We start from the raw sequence: 20274 nt of genomic DNA on the forward strand, positions 1-20274 counted from the left end.
AAAGTACTTTTGGTTATGAGCAGTTCAAATAATTCTGTTAGGTTTTGCCTGTATCATTTGCTATAAAGACATTTGCTTTATCATTATAGCCCTTATTTATGAGAGCTGTTTTCATGAACATGAGCATATAAAGTCTCCAAGGCTAAAGCTATTAAGACTTGCTTATGAATTACCTTTGGGGACTTATTTTAAACTATTTAAAATTTATCTGATATTAAGCTCGCTTTAACCAACAGATGTTAAATATTTTTCTTTCTCATTAGGAAGGCTCTTCCACTCCCACCCCCCACCTTTTTGTTTATTTTCAAGTTTCAAAACTTGATTACTCTATCCTTTAACTTCTTTAGGAAAAAGTGATCCATGGTGTTTACATGCCCCGAGGTTATCTTGAATTGATACCAAATCCTAAGAACAACGAAGTGGATCACATAAGAGCAACATGTTTTAATAGTGACATAGTCCTGATGCCAGAGCTATCAACCTTCAGGGTTCTGCCATGGGCTGAGAGGACCGCGAGGGTGATCTGTGACACGTTCACTGTGACTGGCGAGCCTCTGCTGACTTCCCCAAGGCACATCGCAAAGAGGCAGCTGAGCCAGCTGCAGGACTCTGGCTTCTCCCTGTTCTCTGCCTTCATTTATGATTTTTGTATTTTTGGTGTACCTGAAATTATCAATGCAAAGACCATATCTCTTCCTGCTTCAGCATTTCTAAATAACCACGACCAGTCTTTCATCCAGGAACTCGTGGACGGCTTGTACCACACTGGGGCCAATGTTGAGAGCTTTTCCTCCTCTACAAGGCCTGGCCAGATGGAAATCTGTTTTCTACCCGAATTTGGCATCAGTTCAGCTGACAATGCATTTACCCTTAGAACAGCTGTCAAAGAAGTGGCAAGGAAATATAATTACATCACCAGCTTTTTCATCGAGACTGGATTCTGCAATTCAGGAATTTTGTCTCACAGTCTCTGGGATGTCGATGGGAAGGAAAACATGTTCTGTAGCAGTTCTGGAATGGAGCAGCTCACCATCACTGGGAAAAAGTGGTTGGCGGGGCTCTTGAAGCACTCTGCGGCTCTCAGCTGCTTGATGGCCCCGGCAGCTAGCTGTCGGAAGCGCTACGCCAAGGAGAGTAAAGACCCGAAGGAGAGTGTGCCCACAACGTGGGGCTACAATGATAACAGCTGTGCTTTTAACATCAAGTGTCATGGTGAGAAAGGCACCAGAATAGAAAACAAACTGGGCTCAGCCACGGCAAATCCTTACCTGGTGCTGGCCGGCACTGTTGCTGCAGGCTTGGATGGACTTAGAAGCAACGATGGTGTTTTGGCCAGTCCAGAGGACGCCACAGACCTTTATCAATCCAAACCATCTGAGATCCCTTTGAAACTGGAAGATGCCCTCATGGCACTGGAGGAAGATCAATGTCTGAGACAGGCTCTAGGAGAAACTTTTATTCGATATTTTGTTGCCATGAAGAAATATGAGTTGGAAAATGAAGAAACAGATGCGGAGAGAAATAAATTCTTAGAGTATTTTATCTAGAGTGGAACCCTTAACTAATCCTTTAGTGATGTGAGTTTTACTTAAGTAGCTGATCTGCCAGAAAGAAAAGGTTGGGTTTTCGTAACAACAACAAGACTACAAATGCTTCCTCTCTTTTCTGTCCCCATGGAATATTTGACAGATGATGTGGGTATGCTGAGAGGATTCTGATAACAGAAACAAACAATAAAGTTGTGGTGCAGCTGTGATGTGCAAACCCACCAAGCCTTGTCACTCGGTGGTCATTGCTTCTGTGTATGTTGACCTAGATATAAATATTCAGCTTTGGGGAGGCAACAAATATATTCACACAATAAAAAATGCTTAAGAATTAGAAAGGAAAATTTAAATGACTAAAAAAAAGATGAAATAATTTTAATTATACACATAGATTGTGACTGCCAGGGAAACAAAGATACTTGCTAATATAATCTCACTTCTCAAGGCATATTGAGGATCTATTTTGCAAGCATTATCATGATGTTTCTAAATGATTTAATTAAGCTTTACAAAAATATGTCACGATGACAAGTTAGCAGAAGTTTTCACATATGTCCCTTCTCTTTCTGCCTCCGACACCAGCTCCTGAAAGACCAAGGAAGTTCAAGGCTGTAAAGTTCACAAGAAACAAATCCACAAAAAGTAGACTTTGAGCTGGAACAATGAGGTCAAATATTTAAAGTAATGAAAATCTTTCTTTAAACAATATCTCATATAGAAGGCAAATCCACAAAATACAGATGGAATGGGGATGGGCTGTGGTGTGTGGGCTCTGCCTGGTTTGCACCACTCTTTGAAACTGGAGATTTCAAAGATACCTCTAGTGTTTTGCAGAGCATGAGAACGACTGCCTTGATAACCAGGGCAATGTTTCCAGCTAAAATTGCCTTTAAATTACTGATTCTCCTGCCACACAGAGGTTGGTATCTCCCCAGAGAATATTAAATGTTATGGACCTTTGAGTGAGATACTATTGCAACTATCACTGAAATTTAGTTTCTTTGGGGAGGAAATTCAAAATCCACTTACCAGCAAATGAAAACCCTATTCCACTGCTTAGAATCAAATAGATTTTATACTCAATTAAAACCGACTGTGGTCTGGGTTTAGACAGCAAACACACAGACTGCGGATTATTGTGTGGCTCCGGTCCTCCTATTTCAAATCCACAGTGCTCAGTAGCTGCCTAGTGAAGTCAGCCTGTCTGCCTCTGCTTGCTCCCCCTCTTTCCTTTGAGCAGGAGAAGAATAAAATTTTTTGAGTGGATTAAGAGGTAGAGAGAAAGGTAGCGTAGAGGGGGTGGAGAAAGAAAGGAATCCGCGGGGACCCTCCAGAGAATGGACCCCACACGTGCGGGGCGGGGCGGGCGCGGGAGGAGCTTGCTGGGTGTCTTCCGGTCCTCGTTCTCCCCTCTGTTCTCAATAGTCACATATAAACGTGTCCGCTGGGAACACACTATAAAAAGTTAAAATGACACTTCTGGGGTTTCATTGGGCAGAGGGTGGTCATATGATGAGTGAGGTTCGGGCCAAAGAAATGCAAGTTGAAGTGTTGTGTGGAAGCTCTAGGAAACTTCCTTCAGGGGCAGATACTCTGTTCGCCCTCCCTTCCCCATCCTTCTCCCTCACCTGCCTGCTGGCTGACCTGCAGTTGATGTGGCTAGAGCGATGCCCCGAGCAGCGGAGGCACCCAGGGCTGGAACCGGGTGGACGCGCTCCCTGCGGTCGGAGGGCGCTTCGCCCACATTCAGAGGTTCACCTCTATCTTCTTTAAGGCACCGTGATTTCGGGTCTTCGCTACTTAGACAATACTCACCTTTCTTGCTTGTGTGTGAGTGTGATTGTGCTGTGTGTGTGCGCACGTGTATGTGTCTGAGTGTGTGTGGGGAACATTTGAGTGATTCGGGGAACAGAAGAATAAAGATAAAAGAACCCGTGAGAGACCATGGCCTCAATCTTTCTATTCTAGAGAGGAGACTCTGAATTACAGAGATTCACAAATGCAGAACAAACAAACACCCAAAAAACGTATTGTCACTCACCCTAGCAGAGTTGTATACACTTATAAAACAAAGACAGTCGCCCACCCTCCAGTTCTACAGGGATCAAGTCCTTAGCCACTGCAGTCTCCGACGACAGTGCACCCAAAAGCAAATCAGGATGAAGAACAGGGTGCATCGCTCTGTGCTTTAGAAAAACAGGCCCTTAGATGGGAGCATGTCTGAAGAAGAATTTTAATGTACCCAGATTCTTGCATCTTCCCGTACACAGAAGAGCACTGAAATCAAGGACTGAACGACCTGTTCACTGTGATTAGTGGTGACCTTTTCCTGACCTGTGCTTGGCTGCCTGCACTTATTTGCTGGCCCAAATCGTGCATCCTAGCTGCTCCCCCACCTCGTCAGAGCTGTGTGAGAGGCCGTCTGGCAGGCCACTGTCCTCAGTAAGAACCTGGACAGAGTTTAAACTCACAGCCCTTACACAGTGCTTTTTTTTTTTTTCAGTCAGCAGACGCGTTCCATAGCTCACGGGCCTTCATGAAACACATCTAGTGCTTTGGCTTGGTTTTACCACGATGTGTCAAAGATGGTATAAAAACTCTGTTCATCATAGTGCTTGCAGCTCCCCCTCCCCACCCCCCAGCACATGATATTAGCACAATAACGTAAAAAAACACAATATTCAGGATGGCAGTGTGAAGGAATTATGTAACTGGGAACATTGCGCTCAGTATACAGTAGTGAGTTGACAGAAAATATTCAGCCACGTGTTACCCATCGGTTTATAACGTAAGTTGGCATGGCAGTTTTCACAAAGATTTCCCCTAGGTGTGTGCTGTTGTATATATATTCTTGTTTTTTAAGGCAAACCAAAAATAAACACTGGCTAAGAGAGTTTAGAGCTAAACAAAAATTGGAGTAGACACACAAATTCAGTTGCCTGTTTCTTTTCTACTTATCTGTTCACAGGCTTTCTATTTTTGAAAGGACTTTCACTGATGCTTCTACTGCCTTAGTCTAGGTTAAGAGGTCCAGACGGGTCATTCAACAGCATTCATTGGACACCTTTTGTATGCTAAGGCTTCTGCTGGGACTCACAGTCCTGGGAGAGACCAAGACAAAGATGAGCAGATGATGAAAGGGGTTTGGGTCTGTGTATCTTAAACAGAACAGAAAGAATTTTTTGTAGCCATAATACTGAAAAAATTACTTAGAAGACTGCTTTTTGGCTTGAAAAGGAATCTCTTCATGAAATTACTCCCTTATTTTCAATTACTTTGTTCTAATCAAATATTAGGGGAAAATGTGATTACTGAATTTAAGGTTGGTTATTAAATGAGTATATATAGGAAGTATAAATTAAATACTATAATGTTTTAAGACTAGTAAGACTAGAAAAGAAATATCACTATCATAGTAGGAAGTTTGTTTTCAAGGACATTTTATGATGTAAAATTTCAGTTTACAGTGATTATCTAAATATCAGTGAAGCTTGAAATAATTATTTGAAGGCAATGAAAGTTTTAAAAAATTTAATATGAATAAAAATTGAAAGCACACAGTAAAGTCTGAACTTATCAGTGACACACAACAGTCTAGTGACGTATCTCCAGTCACCTGTTTAACAAAATAGATTACCAATATGTTTGTAATACAGGTATTATGGGGCAATACCTTTAATCTTTGGTTTCCTATTACAGGTGTTAAAACTTGTATCTCTAAACATTACACACGTGCACTGTGCCTTGCCTCTTTCCTGTTAAAGCTCTTCTCATCTTGCCTATAATTAGTAGTTTACATGACAGATATTCTGATTAGAAATGTAAGTTCCAAAAATGAAGGGCACAGATCTTGTTCATATTTATGTTTATATTTTTTATTGCTTGCAGATATTCTGGAGTACAATAACTGTTAAACCAATCAATTCATCAATCAATGTGTATGCTATAAGCATAATACAGTTCTATCTTTGTACAGTATAATAGTCTCACACACACACACGTACGTAGAGAGAGGGAGAAATAAAGAGGGGGACAGCTGAGAGAATCAGTGATTTGTAGTTAGTCACTGGCCCTAAAATTTCTGCCATTAGATGACCTTCTTCAGCTTCCTCCGTTTTCAGAAACTATGAGTAAACACAATGTGATCAGCTTGATGGGGATCATAAGAAACAGATCAGGGTGGAATGGTCATACTTATTTGCCAAGCGGAACCCTTCCATGGCTTCCTTACATCATGGAATTTCCCTCCTTTGTCTCCTGTCTTCCAAGGTAAAGTCAGAACCTCACCTTTCCAGTTTCTTTTGCAGCCCTGGTGCAAAGACTGCCAGTGACTCAGGGACTGCCGCCCCTGCTGGTGGCTGAGGGCCTCCCTGCAGCCCTCAGGCATAGCTTCCAAACCTGACTTTCTTACCCTCCCAGATTCTGTGAATTATCTAATATCTTTTGATACACTCCTTTTCTGCTGAAACTAGATAGAATTTGCAAAAAGAATCCTGACTGAAAACAGTTTATAAAAGGGTACAGAAAGAGCGATGGGGGGAAGGGCAAAGGCAGGGTGTGCCCTTTAATCAGAAGAGTAGGAACAAGTTAATGTTTATATTAGGTGTAGATTTAAGCTGGTTTATTAAGCTATATCGCGCTGGTGCTTTCTCATTCGCTGCCTTATTCGATGCTCCCTACAGTTTCATGAGAATGGTATGCTCATTGCTTTAATAGGAAGAGATGTAAGGCTTAGAAGTTAAGTGTGGAGAAGACTGGGAGCTCAATTCAGGCGCCAGGTCTCCTGGTCTCCATGCTACACACCAAAACACCATTCACTACAGAGTTCCAGCAGAGCCACTGAAAAAGATGTTATATTTCAACTTCAGTTTTAAGGCTTCTGGGCACCAACAAGTAGGTGCTTTTGCTAGATAACAAAATAATTGGACATTTTCTTTTTGTTAATATGTACTTCAATTTAAAGTAGTTTCACCAAGTTTTATTCAGTGTGTTTGACCACAAACAAATCTCAGCGCCACCTGTGGTGTTCTTCAGGTAATAGCCATCTGCCAGCTACTCCACCCAAGCCAGAAAATCCCATCAAAAAGGAAGAGCCTGCTTTAACAGCATTTATATTACTGTCACAGCTTTTCTCAGAGCAGAATAGTAACAAGCCATACATTGTTTCTAAGCTTTTTATTGGAATATAATTGCTTTACACTCTTGTACCAGTTTTTGAGGTACACCAAAGTGAATCAGCTGTATTTATACATATATCCCTATATCCCCTCCCTCCCACGACTCCCTCCCACCCTCCCTGTCCTGGCCCTCTAAAGCATCACCCATCATCGAGCTGATCTCCCTTTGTTATACAGCAACTTCCCACTAGCTATTTTTTATCTTTTTTTTGGGGGGGGGGGGGAACATAAAAATACCTGGTTAAAATCTCTAAGTCCCTGGGATATTTTTTTTTTTTACTTACATATCTTCTTTATTTTTTTTTGGGGGGGGGTACACCAGGTTCAATCATCTGTTTTTATACACATATCCCCGTATTCCCTCCCTTCCTTGACTCTCCCCACCCCAGTCCTCTAAGGCATCTTCCATCCTCGAGTTGGACTCCCTTTGTTATACAACAACTTCCCACTGACTATTTTACAGTTGGTAGTATATATATGTCTGTGCTACTCTCTCGCTTCGTCTCAGTTTCCCCTTCACCCCCCGCCCCCTCCCATACCTCGAGTTCTCCAGTCCATTCTCTGTATCTGCATCCTTGTTTTTGTCACTGAGTTCATCAGTACCATTTTTAGATTCCGTATATGTGAGTTAGCATACAATATTTGTCCTTCTCTTTCTGACTTACTTCACTCTATATGACAGATTGTAGTTCTATCCACCTCATGACATATAGCTCCATCTCATCCCTTTTCATAGCTGAGTAATATTCCATTGTATATATATGCCACATCTTCTGTATCCATTCATTTGTTGATAGGCATTTAGGTTGCTTCCATGTCCTGGCTATTGTAAATAGTGCTGCAATAAACATTATGGTACAAGTTTCTTTTGGGATTATGGTTTTCTTTGGGTATATGCCCAGGAGTGGGATTACTGGATCATATGGTAGTTCTATTTGTAGTTTTTTAAGGAACCTCCAAATTGTTTTCCATAGTGGCTGTACCAACTTACAGTCCCACCAACAGTGCAGGAGAGTTCCCTTTTCTCCACACCCTCTCCAACATTTGTGGTTTCCAGATTTTGTGATGATGGCCATTCTGACTGGTGTGAGGTGATACCTCATTGTGGCTTTGACTTGCATTTCTCTAATGATTAGTGATGTTGAGCATCTTTTCATGTGTGTGTTGGCCATCTGTATGTCTTCTTTGGAGAAATGTCTATTTAGGTCTTCTGCCCATTTGTGGATTGGGTTATTTGCTTTTTTGGTATTAAGCTGCATGAGCTGCTTGTATATTTTGGAGGTTAATCCTTTGTCCGTTGTTTCATAGGCAATTATTTTTTCCCATTCTGAGGGTTGCCTTCTTGTCTTGTTTATGGTTTCTTTCACTGTGCAAAAGCTTTTAAGTTTCATGAGGTCCCATTTGTTTATTCTTGATTTTATTTCCATGATTCTAGGAGGTGGGTCCAAAAGGATCTTGCTTTGATGGATGTCATAGAGTGTTCTGCCTATGTTTTCCTCTAGGAGTTTGATCGTGTCTGGCCTTACATGTAGGTCTTTAATCCATTTGGAGTTTATTTTTGTGTATGGTGTTAGGAAGTGTTCTAATTTCATTCTTTTACATGTTGCTGTTCAATTTTCCCAGCACCACTTATTGAAGAGGCTGTCTTTTTTCCATTGTATACTCGTGCCTCTTTTGTCAAAGATAAGGTGCCCATATGTGTTTGGGCTTACTTCTGAGTTCTCTATTCTATTCTATTGATCTTCCTTTCTATTTTTGTGCCAGTACCATACTGTCTTGATCACTATGGCCTTGTAGTATAGTTTGAAGTCAGGAAGTCTGATTCCACCAACTCCATTTTTCCTTCTCAAGATTGCTTTGGCTATTCGGGGTCTTTTGCGTTTCCATACAAATTGTAAGATTTCTTGCTCTAGTTCTGTGAAAAATGCCATTGGTAATTTGATCGGGATTGCATTGAATCTGTAAATTGCTTTGGGTAGTACAGACATTTTCACGATGTTGATTCTTCCAATCCAGGAACATGGTATGTCCCTCCATCGGTTTCTGTCGTCTTTGATTTCTTTCATCAATGTCTTAAAGTTTTCTGCATACAGATCTTTTGCCTCCTTAGGCAGGTTTATTCCTAGGTATTTTATTCTTTTTGTTGCAATGGTGAATGGGAGAGTTTCCTTAATTTCTCTTTCTGCTCTTCCGTTGTTCGTGTATAGGAATGCAAGAGATTTCTGTGCATTAATTTTGTATCCTGCTACTTTACTAAACTCATCAATTAGTGCTAGCAGTTTTCTGGTAGAGTCTTTAGGGTTTTCTATATATAATATCATGTCATCTGCAAAGAGTGACAATTTTACTTCTTCTTTTCCAATTTGTATTCCTTTTAGTTCTTTTTCTTCTCTGATTGCTGTGGCTAAAACTTCCAAAACTATGTTGAATAATAGTGGTGAGAGTGGACACCCTTGTCTTGTTCCTGTTCTTAGAGGGAATTCTTCCAGTTTTTCCCCATTGAGAATGATGTTGGCTTTTGGTTTCTCATATATGGCTTTTATTATGTTGAGGTAATTTCCTTCAATGCCCATTTTCTGGAGAGCTTTTATCATAAATGGATGTTGAACTTTGTCAAAAGCTTTTTCTGCATCTATTGAAATGATCATATGGTTTTTATCCTTCAATTTGTTGATATGATGTATCACGTTGATTGATTTGTGTATATTGAAGAATCCTTGCATCCCAGGGATAAACCCCACTTGATCATGGTGGATGATTTTTTTAATGTGCTGTTGGAGTCTGTTAGCTAGTATTTTGTTGAGGATTTTTGCATCTATATTCATCAGTGATATTGGTCTGTAGTTTTCTTTTTTTGTGACATCTTTGCCTGGTTTTGGTATCAGGGTGATAGTAGCCTCGTAGAATGAGTTTGGGAGTGTGCCGCCTTCTGCAATATTTTGGAAGAGTTTGAGAAGGATAGGTGTTAACTCTTCTCGAAATGTTTGATAGAATTCGCCCGTGAACCCACCTGGTCCTGGGCTTTTGTGTGTTGGGAGATTTTTAATCACTGCCTCAATTTCCGTACTTGTGATTGGTCTGTTCATGATTTCTATTTCTTCCTAGTTCAGTCTTGGAAGATTGCATTTTTCTAAGAATGTATCCATTTCTTCCAGGTTATCCAATTGATTGGCATACAGTTGCTTGTAGTAGTCTCTCATGATGTTTTGTATTTCTGAGGTGTCCGTTGTTACTTCTCCTTTTTCATTTCTAATTCTGTTGATTTGCATCTCCTCCCTTTTTTTCTTGATGAGTCTGGCTAATGGTTTATCAATTTTGTTAATCTTCTCAAAGAACCAGCTTTTAGTTTTATTTATTTTTCTTATGGTTTCTTTCCTTTCTTTTTCATTTATTTCTGCTCTGATCTTTATGATTTCTTTCCTTCTGCTCACTTTGGGGTTTCTTTGTTCTTCTTTCTCTAGTTGTTTTAGGTGTAAGGTTAGGTTGTTTATTCGATAATTTCCTTGTTTCTTAAGGTAGGACTGTATTGCTATAAACTTCCCTCTTAGAACTGCTTTTGCTGCATCCCATAGGTTTTGGGTTGTTGTGTTTTCATTGTCATTTGTTTCTAGATATTTTTTGATTTCCTCTTTGATTTCTTTAGTGATTCCTTGGTTGTTTAGGAGTGAATTGTTTAGCCTCCATGTGTTTGTATTTTTTGCAGTTTTTTTCCTGTAATTGTTATCTAGTCTTATGGCGTTGTGGTCTGAGAAGATGCTTGATATGATTTCAATTTTCTTGAATTTGCCGAGGTTTGATTTGTGACCCAAGATGTGATCTATCCTGGAAAATGTTCCATGTGCACTTGAGAAGAAAGTGTAGTCTGTCGTTTTTGGATGGAATGTCCTATAAATATCAATGAAGTCGAGATGGTCTAATGTGTCATTTAAAGCTTGTGTGTCTTTATTTATTTTCTGTTTGGATGATCTGTCCATTGATGTAAGTGGGGTGTTCAAGTCTCCCACTATTATTGTGTTACTGTCGATGTCCCCTTTTATAGCTGTTAGCATTTGCCTTATGTATTGAGGTGCTCCTACATTGGGGGCATAGATATTTACCATTGTGATATGTTCTTCTTGAATGGATCTCTTGATCATTATGTAGTGTCCTTCCTTGTCTCTTGTAATAGCCTTTACTTTCAAGTCTAATTTGTCTGATATGAGTATTGCTACTCCAGCTTTCTTTTGACTTCCATTTGCATGGAATATCTTTTTCCATCCCTTTCCTTTCAGTCTATATGTATCCCTTGGTCTGAAGTGGGTTTCTTGTAGGCAGCATATAGAAGGGTCTTGTTTTTGTATCCATTCAGCCAGTCTATGTCTTTTGGTTGGAGCATTTAATCCATTTACATTTAAGGTGATTATTGACATGTGTGTTCCAATTACCATTTTCTGAATTGTTTTGGGTTTGTATTTGTAGGTGTTTTCCTTTTCTTGTGTTTCCTACTTAGAGAAGTGCCTTTAGCACTTGTTGTAAGGCTGGTTTGGTGGTGCTGAATTCTCTTAACTTTTGCTTGTCTGGAAAGCTTTTGATTTCTCCCTCAAATCTGAATGAGATTCTTGCTGGGTAGAGTATTCTTGGCTGTAGGTTTCTCTCTTTCAGGACTTTCAGTATATCCTGCCATTCCCTTCTGGCCTGCAGAGTTGCTGTAGAAAGGTCAGCTGTTATCCTTATGGGTTTTCCCTTATATGTTGTTTGTTGCTTTTCTCTTGCTGCGTTTAATATTTTTTCTTTGTGTTTAATTGTCGTTAGTTTGATTAATATGTGTCTTGATGTATTTCTCCTTGGGTTTATTCTGTATGGGACTCTCTGTGCTTCTTGGACTTGGTGAATTATTTCCTTTCCCATGTTGGGGAAGTTTTCCACTATAACCTCTTCAAATATTTTCTCAGACCCTTTCTTGTTTTCTTCTTCTTCTGGGATGCCTATAATTCGAATGTTGGTACACTTAATGTTATCACTGAGGTCTCTGAGACTGTCTTCTAATCTTTTTATTCTTTTTTCTTTTTCCTGCTCTGTGGCGTTTATTTCCCCCATTCTATCTTCCAACTCACTTATTCGTTCTTCTGCCTCAGTCATTCTGCTGGTTATAGCATCTAGAGTATTTTTAATTTCAGTTATTTTGTTATCCATTGCTGTTTGTTTTTCTGAGTTCTTATGAACTGTTTCTTGTACTTTCTCTATTTTGTTATCGAGATTTTGTATCATTTTTACTATCATTACTCTGAATTCTTTTTCAGGCATTTTTCCTATTTCCTCCTCATTTATTTGGTCTTGTGGGGTTTTTTTCCTGCTCCTTTGCCTGCATGGTGTTTCTTTGTTTCCTCATGGTTGTCCAAACTTTTGGGGTTGCTTGTCCTGGCGATAGAGGTGTTTATAGAAGACTGTCCATGCCTCAGACTAATGTCCAAGTATTGGATTAAACAAATATTAAGTCTAGGAAACACATACATGTATAAGACACACAATTACTGAATCCGTTAGGACATAAGGCTCTAGAAAGACCTGACAGAACCCCAGTGTGCTATCAGATATTCAAAGAGAAACCCAACAGAAATTGACAACTGAAACAGAACAAATCAGAGACAAAAACAAAAGCAAACTAACAAACAAATAATACCTTACACATACAAACATTAATCCAGGGAGATTTTGTAAACTAGGATCAAATATAGAAAAGAGCCAGAGTACCACCAGAGAGAATGGAGATTCTCAGAATGTAATTAGACAACTGTACTAAGAACTAAGATAAAGACAAAAGCCAAATATTAAATACCAAGGCAGTGCGTCATCTGGAGAATAGAGCAAGGAGTCTGAGCAGACCGATAGTGTTGCTTATAAGTATGTTAAGATAAAATAAACTTAAAATGGCTGGAAGAAAGGGGAACAGAAGAGCGTAATGTGGTTGGAAATATGCAAATAAAAAGGAGTAGAAATGCATAAAAGATAGGGATGAAAGGAAAGTATGAGAGATATATTGTCCGTACTACCAAAAATTTAGCTAGATATAAAAGTATATAAAAAGGCAAAAAAAAAAAAAAGAATAAAAAATATCATTAAAACATTATGTTATAAAACTTGTAGATCCCTTAGGGCTAAGATCATATTTAATAAAGAAAAAAAAAAGAGAGAGAAAAAGAAAAAGAAAAAAAAAATCCAGAACTGATCCCAGAATGGACCAGTTCAGTAGGTATTGATACTACTATTTCTGTTTCCTTAGCATCTCAGCTGTAAGTGTCCTTCTCCTTGTCTTGGGTTTTTTTGCATTATTCTGTGACCAGCAGAGGTTCCTTTATTGTTCATCTGTAAGCGTCGGTGTGTGGGGAGGGAGAGGGTACAATAGTGGCTCCTTGTCCTGGGAGTGAATGAGCAGTGACGCACTGTTGTTTCAGTCGGGCTTGGAGGTGCCTGTTGCAGAGGGACGCTGGTGGCTCAGGTGTAAACAGAAAGTCTTAGAGTTGGGCCTCTCTCGGGTTTTTTTTTGTTGTTGCTGTTGTTGTTGTTGTTGTTTTTTTCTCTCGGCAGCCTCCCTGCTGCTGGCGTTGCAAGGGGTTTTAATCTAGCCCCGCCCGAGCGCCTGAGGGTGCTTGTTATCCCTGAGCACCTTAGGTGGCCCACGGGCGTCTCTCCACTGCCTGTTGCAGAGGCACCGAAAGAGAGAGAGAGGCTATGCGTGCGGCTCCTCCCCCCCACCCGTGAGCCTGCAGCCTCCAGCCGCCATCATGGCCGGGCAGCTCCCAGGGACGGGCACTCCTCTCCGCGGACCTCCTCCCTCCCGTCCTCCCGGTCCGCCACCCCACCGGCAACAATGCTTCTCACCCTGAACCAGCCCTCCGGTTCCCACGCTCCCGCTCCCAGACCCTCCGTTCAGCCGTGGATCGACCTCTCGGCCCGGGAACGCCGAGCTGCGCTGCGGACCCTGCGCATGTCTCTCACTCCCTCCCGTCCGCCACAGCTCCACCGCTTCACCCTCCTTCAGCCGTCGCAGACGCCTCCCCACCAGCCATGTCGGGCTCCCCGCAGTCCTCTCTGGTGTCCGAGGCTGTCCGCCGGTGCCCAGCTGGCTCTCCATGGGAACCACCGCATCTTTCCGTGCACTCCCAATGCATCTGCGGAGAGGGATGCACTCCATGTCTCTCTACTTCGCCGCCATCTTTTCTCTCAGTCCCTGGGATTTAAACTGAAATTATTTTATTTCACCTCCAGAAATCTTCTTTGACAAGAAGTCCGCATTCACTGAGAGCATAAAGATTTGATACTTCTCTATGGCAGCTTAAGCAATAACAGAGAAGAAAGTACATTGATTCTTTTTTTAAGAAAGCAGGCAGCTTACCTAAAGGGACAGTGTGTAAATTAAAGTGAAAAGAGAATTGACTAGAACCTAGCACACAATGAGAGTTTTTTTCTTTTCTTTCCTTTTTAGAATTTTTCCTTTTAAGGTCAATGTGATCAGTTGATTGATCACAATCATCAGGACAATGCATGGCAAAAGCACAAGACATCACACCTGTCAGAAAGGCTGTTGTCAACACGCCAGCAAGTAACAAACACTGGCAAGGAGGTGGAGAAAAGGAAACCCTCATGTATTGTTGGTGGGAATGTGCATTGGTCCAGCCACTGTGAAAAACAATATGGAGTCTCCTCAGAAAATTAAGAATAGAACTACTATATGATAAAGCAATTCCACTCAGGTATTTTTCCAAAGAAAATGAAAACATAAATTTGGAAAGATATATGCACCCTTATGTCCATTGCAGCATTATTTATCTGTATAAATAGCCAAGATATGGAAGCAACCTAAGTGCCCATGGATAGATAAAGAGATAAAGAAAATGTGCTGTGTGTGTACACACACACACACACACACACACACACACACTGGGATATTACTCAGCCATAAAGAAGAATGAAATCTTGCCATTTGTGACAACATGGATGAAACTAGAGGGTATAGTGCTCAGTAAAATAAATCAAAGACAAATACTGTATGGTTTAACTTATATGTGGAATTTTAAAAACACAAAATGAACGAACAAACATAACTAAACAGAAACAGAGTCACAGATACAGAGAAAAAAGATGGTTGCCAAAGGGGGGGAGATGTGAGGGCTTGAGAGAATAGGTGAGGGAGATTCAGAGGTACAGACTTCCAGTTGCAAAATAAATGATTCATGAGGATGAAATGTACAGTGTAGGAGACGTAGTCATTAACTATGTAACAGCTTAGTATGGTGCCATGTAACTAGAGTTATCATGATTATTATTTTGAAATGTACAGAAATAGCAAATTACTTTGTTGTATGCCAGGAACTAACATCATGCTGTAAGTCAATTATACTTCAAAAATAAAGTGTATTACAATACTTATAACAGAAATGCATTTACAATCACATGACTTACATTTGAATATATTTAAGTCAACAGATATAAGTACAGGATCAATGTCAGTGGGGAGAGGTGAGAGGAGCATTGGAAAGGTATGAGAATTATCCGGCTGTAGAATTTATTTTAATTAACTTTTAGAAAAGGCAAAGACATCATTTTTTGACCAACCTCCTTGCTTTTCAATACACTTTGTCCATCTGTCAACAAGCTTTCGTATTCCCTCAGTAAACAATGTTTTAGGCTGAGCTGTGAGCCACGAGTGAACCTCTGTCTTCACGGGGACAGGAGTCCTGCTCCCTCTCAACGGCTAACATGTGTGTGACCTTCCTTGAACTGCTCTATCCATTCATACACACTTCTTTGTGACAAAACACTTTCTCCATACTGCGCACGTCTTTGATAAATAACGGCATCAGGTACACCCTCAGACCACAAAAAATGAATCACTGCATGCTGCTCTTCTTTTATGCAAATCACAAGTGGGGCATCTATTTTTTCTTGCACTACAGTTACAGATGGACAGATGAAACACATTCACACCTGCACAGCAGTGACTGGGGAGACAGTAGCCTTGAACGGAAAGTGCTGATAAGATAGTGCGGCCAACAGAAGTTTCAATATAACTAGAGTGCGGATAATTTTTGACTCACCCTAGTATAATATTACTGATACAAGAGCCATTAGAAATATGAAACTATGGAAACATTAGCTGAATTATGCGATGCCTAAAATTAATCCAGGATTTAAAAATTCCAGATTACTCTGCAATGCATTTGTAATAAGTCATCTGAAAAGGACTAAAAAAGAAATATTTATTAAACAGGCCATGGAAGGATAAAAAAAATCTAGCTATAATTTGCTACTTATTTGAAGGTAAGTGAATCAGATTATAAAAACCTCTAAGACATCTACAAATTAAATAAATTCCACAAAGTGCTAAATTTTTTTCTGAGATCACTAGCAAACAAAAATGCCAAATCAGGTTTTATGAGGTAATCAGAAATTATTCTTTAGTGTCCAAAGTGAAAAACGATGGTTAGCTTTTTGTGTTTACAAATGCTTTTCATTTTTATTTATTTTTCATTTTTAAATGATTTTTTTTTATTTTAGAACAGTTTTATATTTACAGAAAAATTGCAAAGTTGCTGCAAAGAGTACTGTAAATCTCACACCCGGTGTCACTTACTCTTAACATCATAGTATTGTCTATTTTTTATAATTAATGAACCACTACCGGTACATTATTATTAAGCAACGTCCATACTTACACAAATTTGCTTAGTTTTTCCATAATATCTTTTTTTAAATGGAAGTAAAATTGGCCTACAACACTATGTTCATTCCAGGTGCACAACAATTATTTGATATTAATACATCACAAACTGATCACCATGATACATCTAGTAACCATCTGTCACCATAAAAAATCATTACAGTGTTATTGACTATATTCCTCTTGCTATATATTTCACCTCGGTGACTGATTTTATAACTGGACTTTGTATCTCTTAATCTTTCTTACCTATTTTACTCATCCCTGCTCTGGCAACCACCTGTTTATTCTCTGTATCTATGACTCTGTGAAATTTTTCTTTCTCTGCCTGACATTTCAATTAGCATAATACTCTCTAGGCCCATCCATATTGTTGCAAATGGCAAGATTTCATTTTCTCTTTATGGCTGAGTAATATAATATCCCACTGTGTACATATATGCCACATCTTCTTTATCCATTCATCTATTGATATACACTTCGGTTGCTCCCATATCTTGGCTATTGTAAATAATACTGCAATAAAAAAATGGGATATATATATCTTTTCAAATTAGTGTTTTTGTTTTCTTTACAAAAATACCCAGAGGTGGAATTGCTGGATCACACAATAATTCTATTTTTAATTTTTTTGAGGAAACTCCATACTGTTCTTCATAGTGGCTGCACCAATTTACATTCCCACCAACAATGTATGAGGTTTCCCTTTTCTCCATCTCCTTGACGACATTTGTTATTTGTTGTCTTTTTGATAACAGCCATTCTGACAGGTGTGAGGTGATTTCTTATTGTGCTTTGATTTGCATTTCCCTGATGACTGATGATGTTGATTGTCTTTTCACGTATCTGCTGGCCATCTGTATGTCCTCTTTGGAAAAAAATGTGTATTCAGTTGCTCTGCTCATTTTTTAATAGGGTTGTTTGGTATTTTTTCAATGTTGAGTTGTATGAGTTCTTTGTATATATATTGAATTTTAACCCCTTATCATCAACCACTGCATCATTTGCAAGTATCTTTCCCCACTAACCAGTAGGCTACCTTCTCATTGTATTGATATGTACACAAGATTTTTAGTTTGATGTAGTCCCACTTGTTTATTTTTGCTTTTGTTTCTCTTGCCTAAGGAGACATATCCAAAGACATATTGCTAACACATGTCAAAGAGCATACTTCCTGTGTTTTCTTCTAGGAGATTTATGGTGTCAGGTCTTACATTTAAGTTTTTAATCTATTTTGAGTTTATTTTTGTATATGGTGTGAGAAAGTACTCCAGTTTGATTCATATAAGTGTGGATTTATTTCTGGGTTCTCTGTTCTGTTCTGTTGATCTATGTGTCTATATGTCTATTTTTTTGCCAGTGCCATACTGTTTTGATTGTTGTAGCTCTGTAGTCTTGTTTAAAACCAGGTAACATGATACCTGAAGCTTTGATCTTTTTCTTATCAAGATTGCTTTGGCTATTTGGGGTCTTTGTGTTTCCATTCAAATTTTAGAATTATTTGTTCTAGTTCGGTGAGTATCACTGGTATTTTGAAAGGGATTGCATTGAATCTGTAGATTGCCTTGGGGAGTTTGTTCATTCTAATAATATTAATTCTCCCAATCCACAGGACAGCATATCTTTCCATTTGTTCATGTCATCTTCAATTTCTTCCATCAAAGCCTTATAGTTTTCCAAGTATAGGTCTTTTACCTCCTTGGTTGGATTTATTCTTAGGTATTTTATTCTTTTCGATGTGATTATAAATGAGATTGTTTTCTTAATTTCTCTTTCTGATAGTTCATTATTTGTATATAGAGGTGTGATGGATTTCTATATGTTAATTTTGTGTCCTTCAACTTTACTGAATTCATTTGTTAGTTCTACTGGTTTTTCTGGTGGCATCTTTAGTATTTTCTGTATATAGTATCATGCCATCTGCAAATAGTGACAGTTTTACTACTTCCTTTCCAATTTGAAATTTTAAAATTTCTTCTGCTTGTCTGATTGCTAGGGCTTCCAATACTATGTAATAAAAATAGTGAGAGTGGTCATCCTTGTCTTGTTCCTGATCTTAGAGAAAATGTTTTCTGCTTGATGAGGATGATGAGTATAATGTTAGCTGTGGGACTGTCATATACAGCTTTTATTATATTGAGGTATGTTCCCTCCACACCCACTTTGTTGAGAGATTTTAGCATAAAAAGATATTCAATTTTGTCAAAAGATTTTTCTACATCTATTGAGATGATGATAGGATTTTTATTCTCCAATGTGTTAATGAGGTATACCACACTGATTCACAAGCATTGAAACCTACTTTATTCTTTGGAAGAAATCCCACTTTATCATGGTGTATTATCCTTTTAATGTGTTGTTGAATTCAGTTTGCTAATATTTTGTTGATAATCTTTGAATCTATGTTCAAAATTGGCCTGGTGTGTGTGTGTGTGTGTGTGTGTGTGTTATTTTTGTCCTGTTTTGGTATCTGGGTGATGCACTGGCCTTAAGGAAAGAGTTTCCTTTCTCTTCATTTTTTTGGAGTATTTTGAAAGCATAGGTGTTAACTCTTCTTTAAATGTTTTGTAGAATTCTTCTATGAAGCTGTCTGGTCCTGGACTTCTGTTTGTTGGAAGGTTTTTGATTACTGATTCAGTTTCATTACTAGTAATTGGTCTACTCCTATTTTCTATTTCTTGGGAAATTGTTTCTAGGAATTTATACATTTCTTCTAGGTTTCCCATTTGTTTGGCAAATAATTGTAGTAATCTATTATAATCCTTTCTATTCTTGTAGTGCTGTTTGTAACTTCTGTTTCACCTCTGATTTTATATTTGGGCCCTCTCTCCCTTTTGCTTGGAGAGTCTGCATAAAAGATTATCAATATTGCTTCTCTTTTCAAAGAAACACCACTTAGTTTCATTGATATTTTGTACTGTTAAGTTTCTATTTCATTTACTTCTACTCTGATCTTTATTATTTGTTTCCCTCTGCTATGTTTGGGTGTTGTTTGCTCTTCTTTTTCTAGCTCCTTTAGGTATACAGTTAGATTGTTTATTTGTCACCTTCTTGTTCCCTGAGGTAGGATTGTATTGCTACAAGCTTCCCACTTAGAACTGCTTTTGCTGCATCCCATAGATTTTGGGTCATTTTGTTTCCATTTTCATTTGTCTCCAAGTATTTTTAAATTTTCTTTTTAATATCTTCAGTGACCCACTGGTTGCTTAGTGGCATATTATTTAACCTCTATGTATTTCTGTTTTTTTGCAGTTTTTTCTTGTAATTGATTTCTAGTATCATAGTGCTACTGTTGGAATAGATGCTTGATATGATTTCAATTTTCTTAAATTTACTGAGGGTTTTTGTTTGTTTGTTTTGTTTTGTTTGTTTGTGGCCCAGCATGTGATCTATCCTGGAGAATGTTCCATGTCCATTTGAAAGTAACATGTATTCTGGTGCTTTTGGGTGGAATGTTCTATACATACATATTATGTTCATCTGATCTAGCATATCATTTAAGGGCAGTGTTTCTATTTTGATTTTCTGTCTGAGTTACCCATTCATGGATGTAAGAGGGGTGTTAAAGTCCCCTACTCTTATTATGTTCCTATGAATTTCTCCCTTAATGTCTTTTAATATTTGCTTTATGTATTTAGGTGCTCCTATGTTGGGTGCATATATATTTAGATTGTATACCTTATTGAATTGATCCCTTTGTCATAATATAATATCCTTCTTTGTCTCTTCTTACAGCCTTTGTTTTAAAGTCTATTTTGTCTAAGTATTTCTACCTCAATTTTCTTTTTATTTTTTTTAAATAATTTCAGTTTCATCACTGTCAGTCTGTATGTGTCTTTAGTACTGAAATGAG

The 20274-nt window shown here is 38.7% G+C and overlaps 1 protein-coding gene across 1 annotated transcript in view; it reads left to right on the plus strand.

Moving 5' to 3' along the window:
• The window catches only part of LGSN (lengsin, lens protein with glutamine synthetase domain), a 29594-nt gene extending 27822 nt beyond the window's left edge, over positions 1-1772 (plus strand). The window contains exon 5 of the mRNA XM_057740275.1: positions 348-1772. Within this exon, the coding sequence (XP_057596258.1) occupies positions 348-1547 (1200 nt within the window). The 3' untranslated portion in view covers positions 1548-1772. The remainder of the gene's footprint in view (positions 1-347) is intronic.
• Positions 1773-20274: the final 18502 nt, after the last annotated feature.

This window comes from Hippopotamus amphibius, chromosome 6, assembly GCF_030028045.1.
Source record: "Hippopotamus amphibius kiboko isolate mHipAmp2 chromosome 6, mHipAmp2.hap2, whole genome shotgun sequence".
Taxonomy (NCBI): domain Eukaryota; kingdom Metazoa; phylum Chordata; class Mammalia; order Artiodactyla; family Hippopotamidae; genus Hippopotamus; species Hippopotamus amphibius.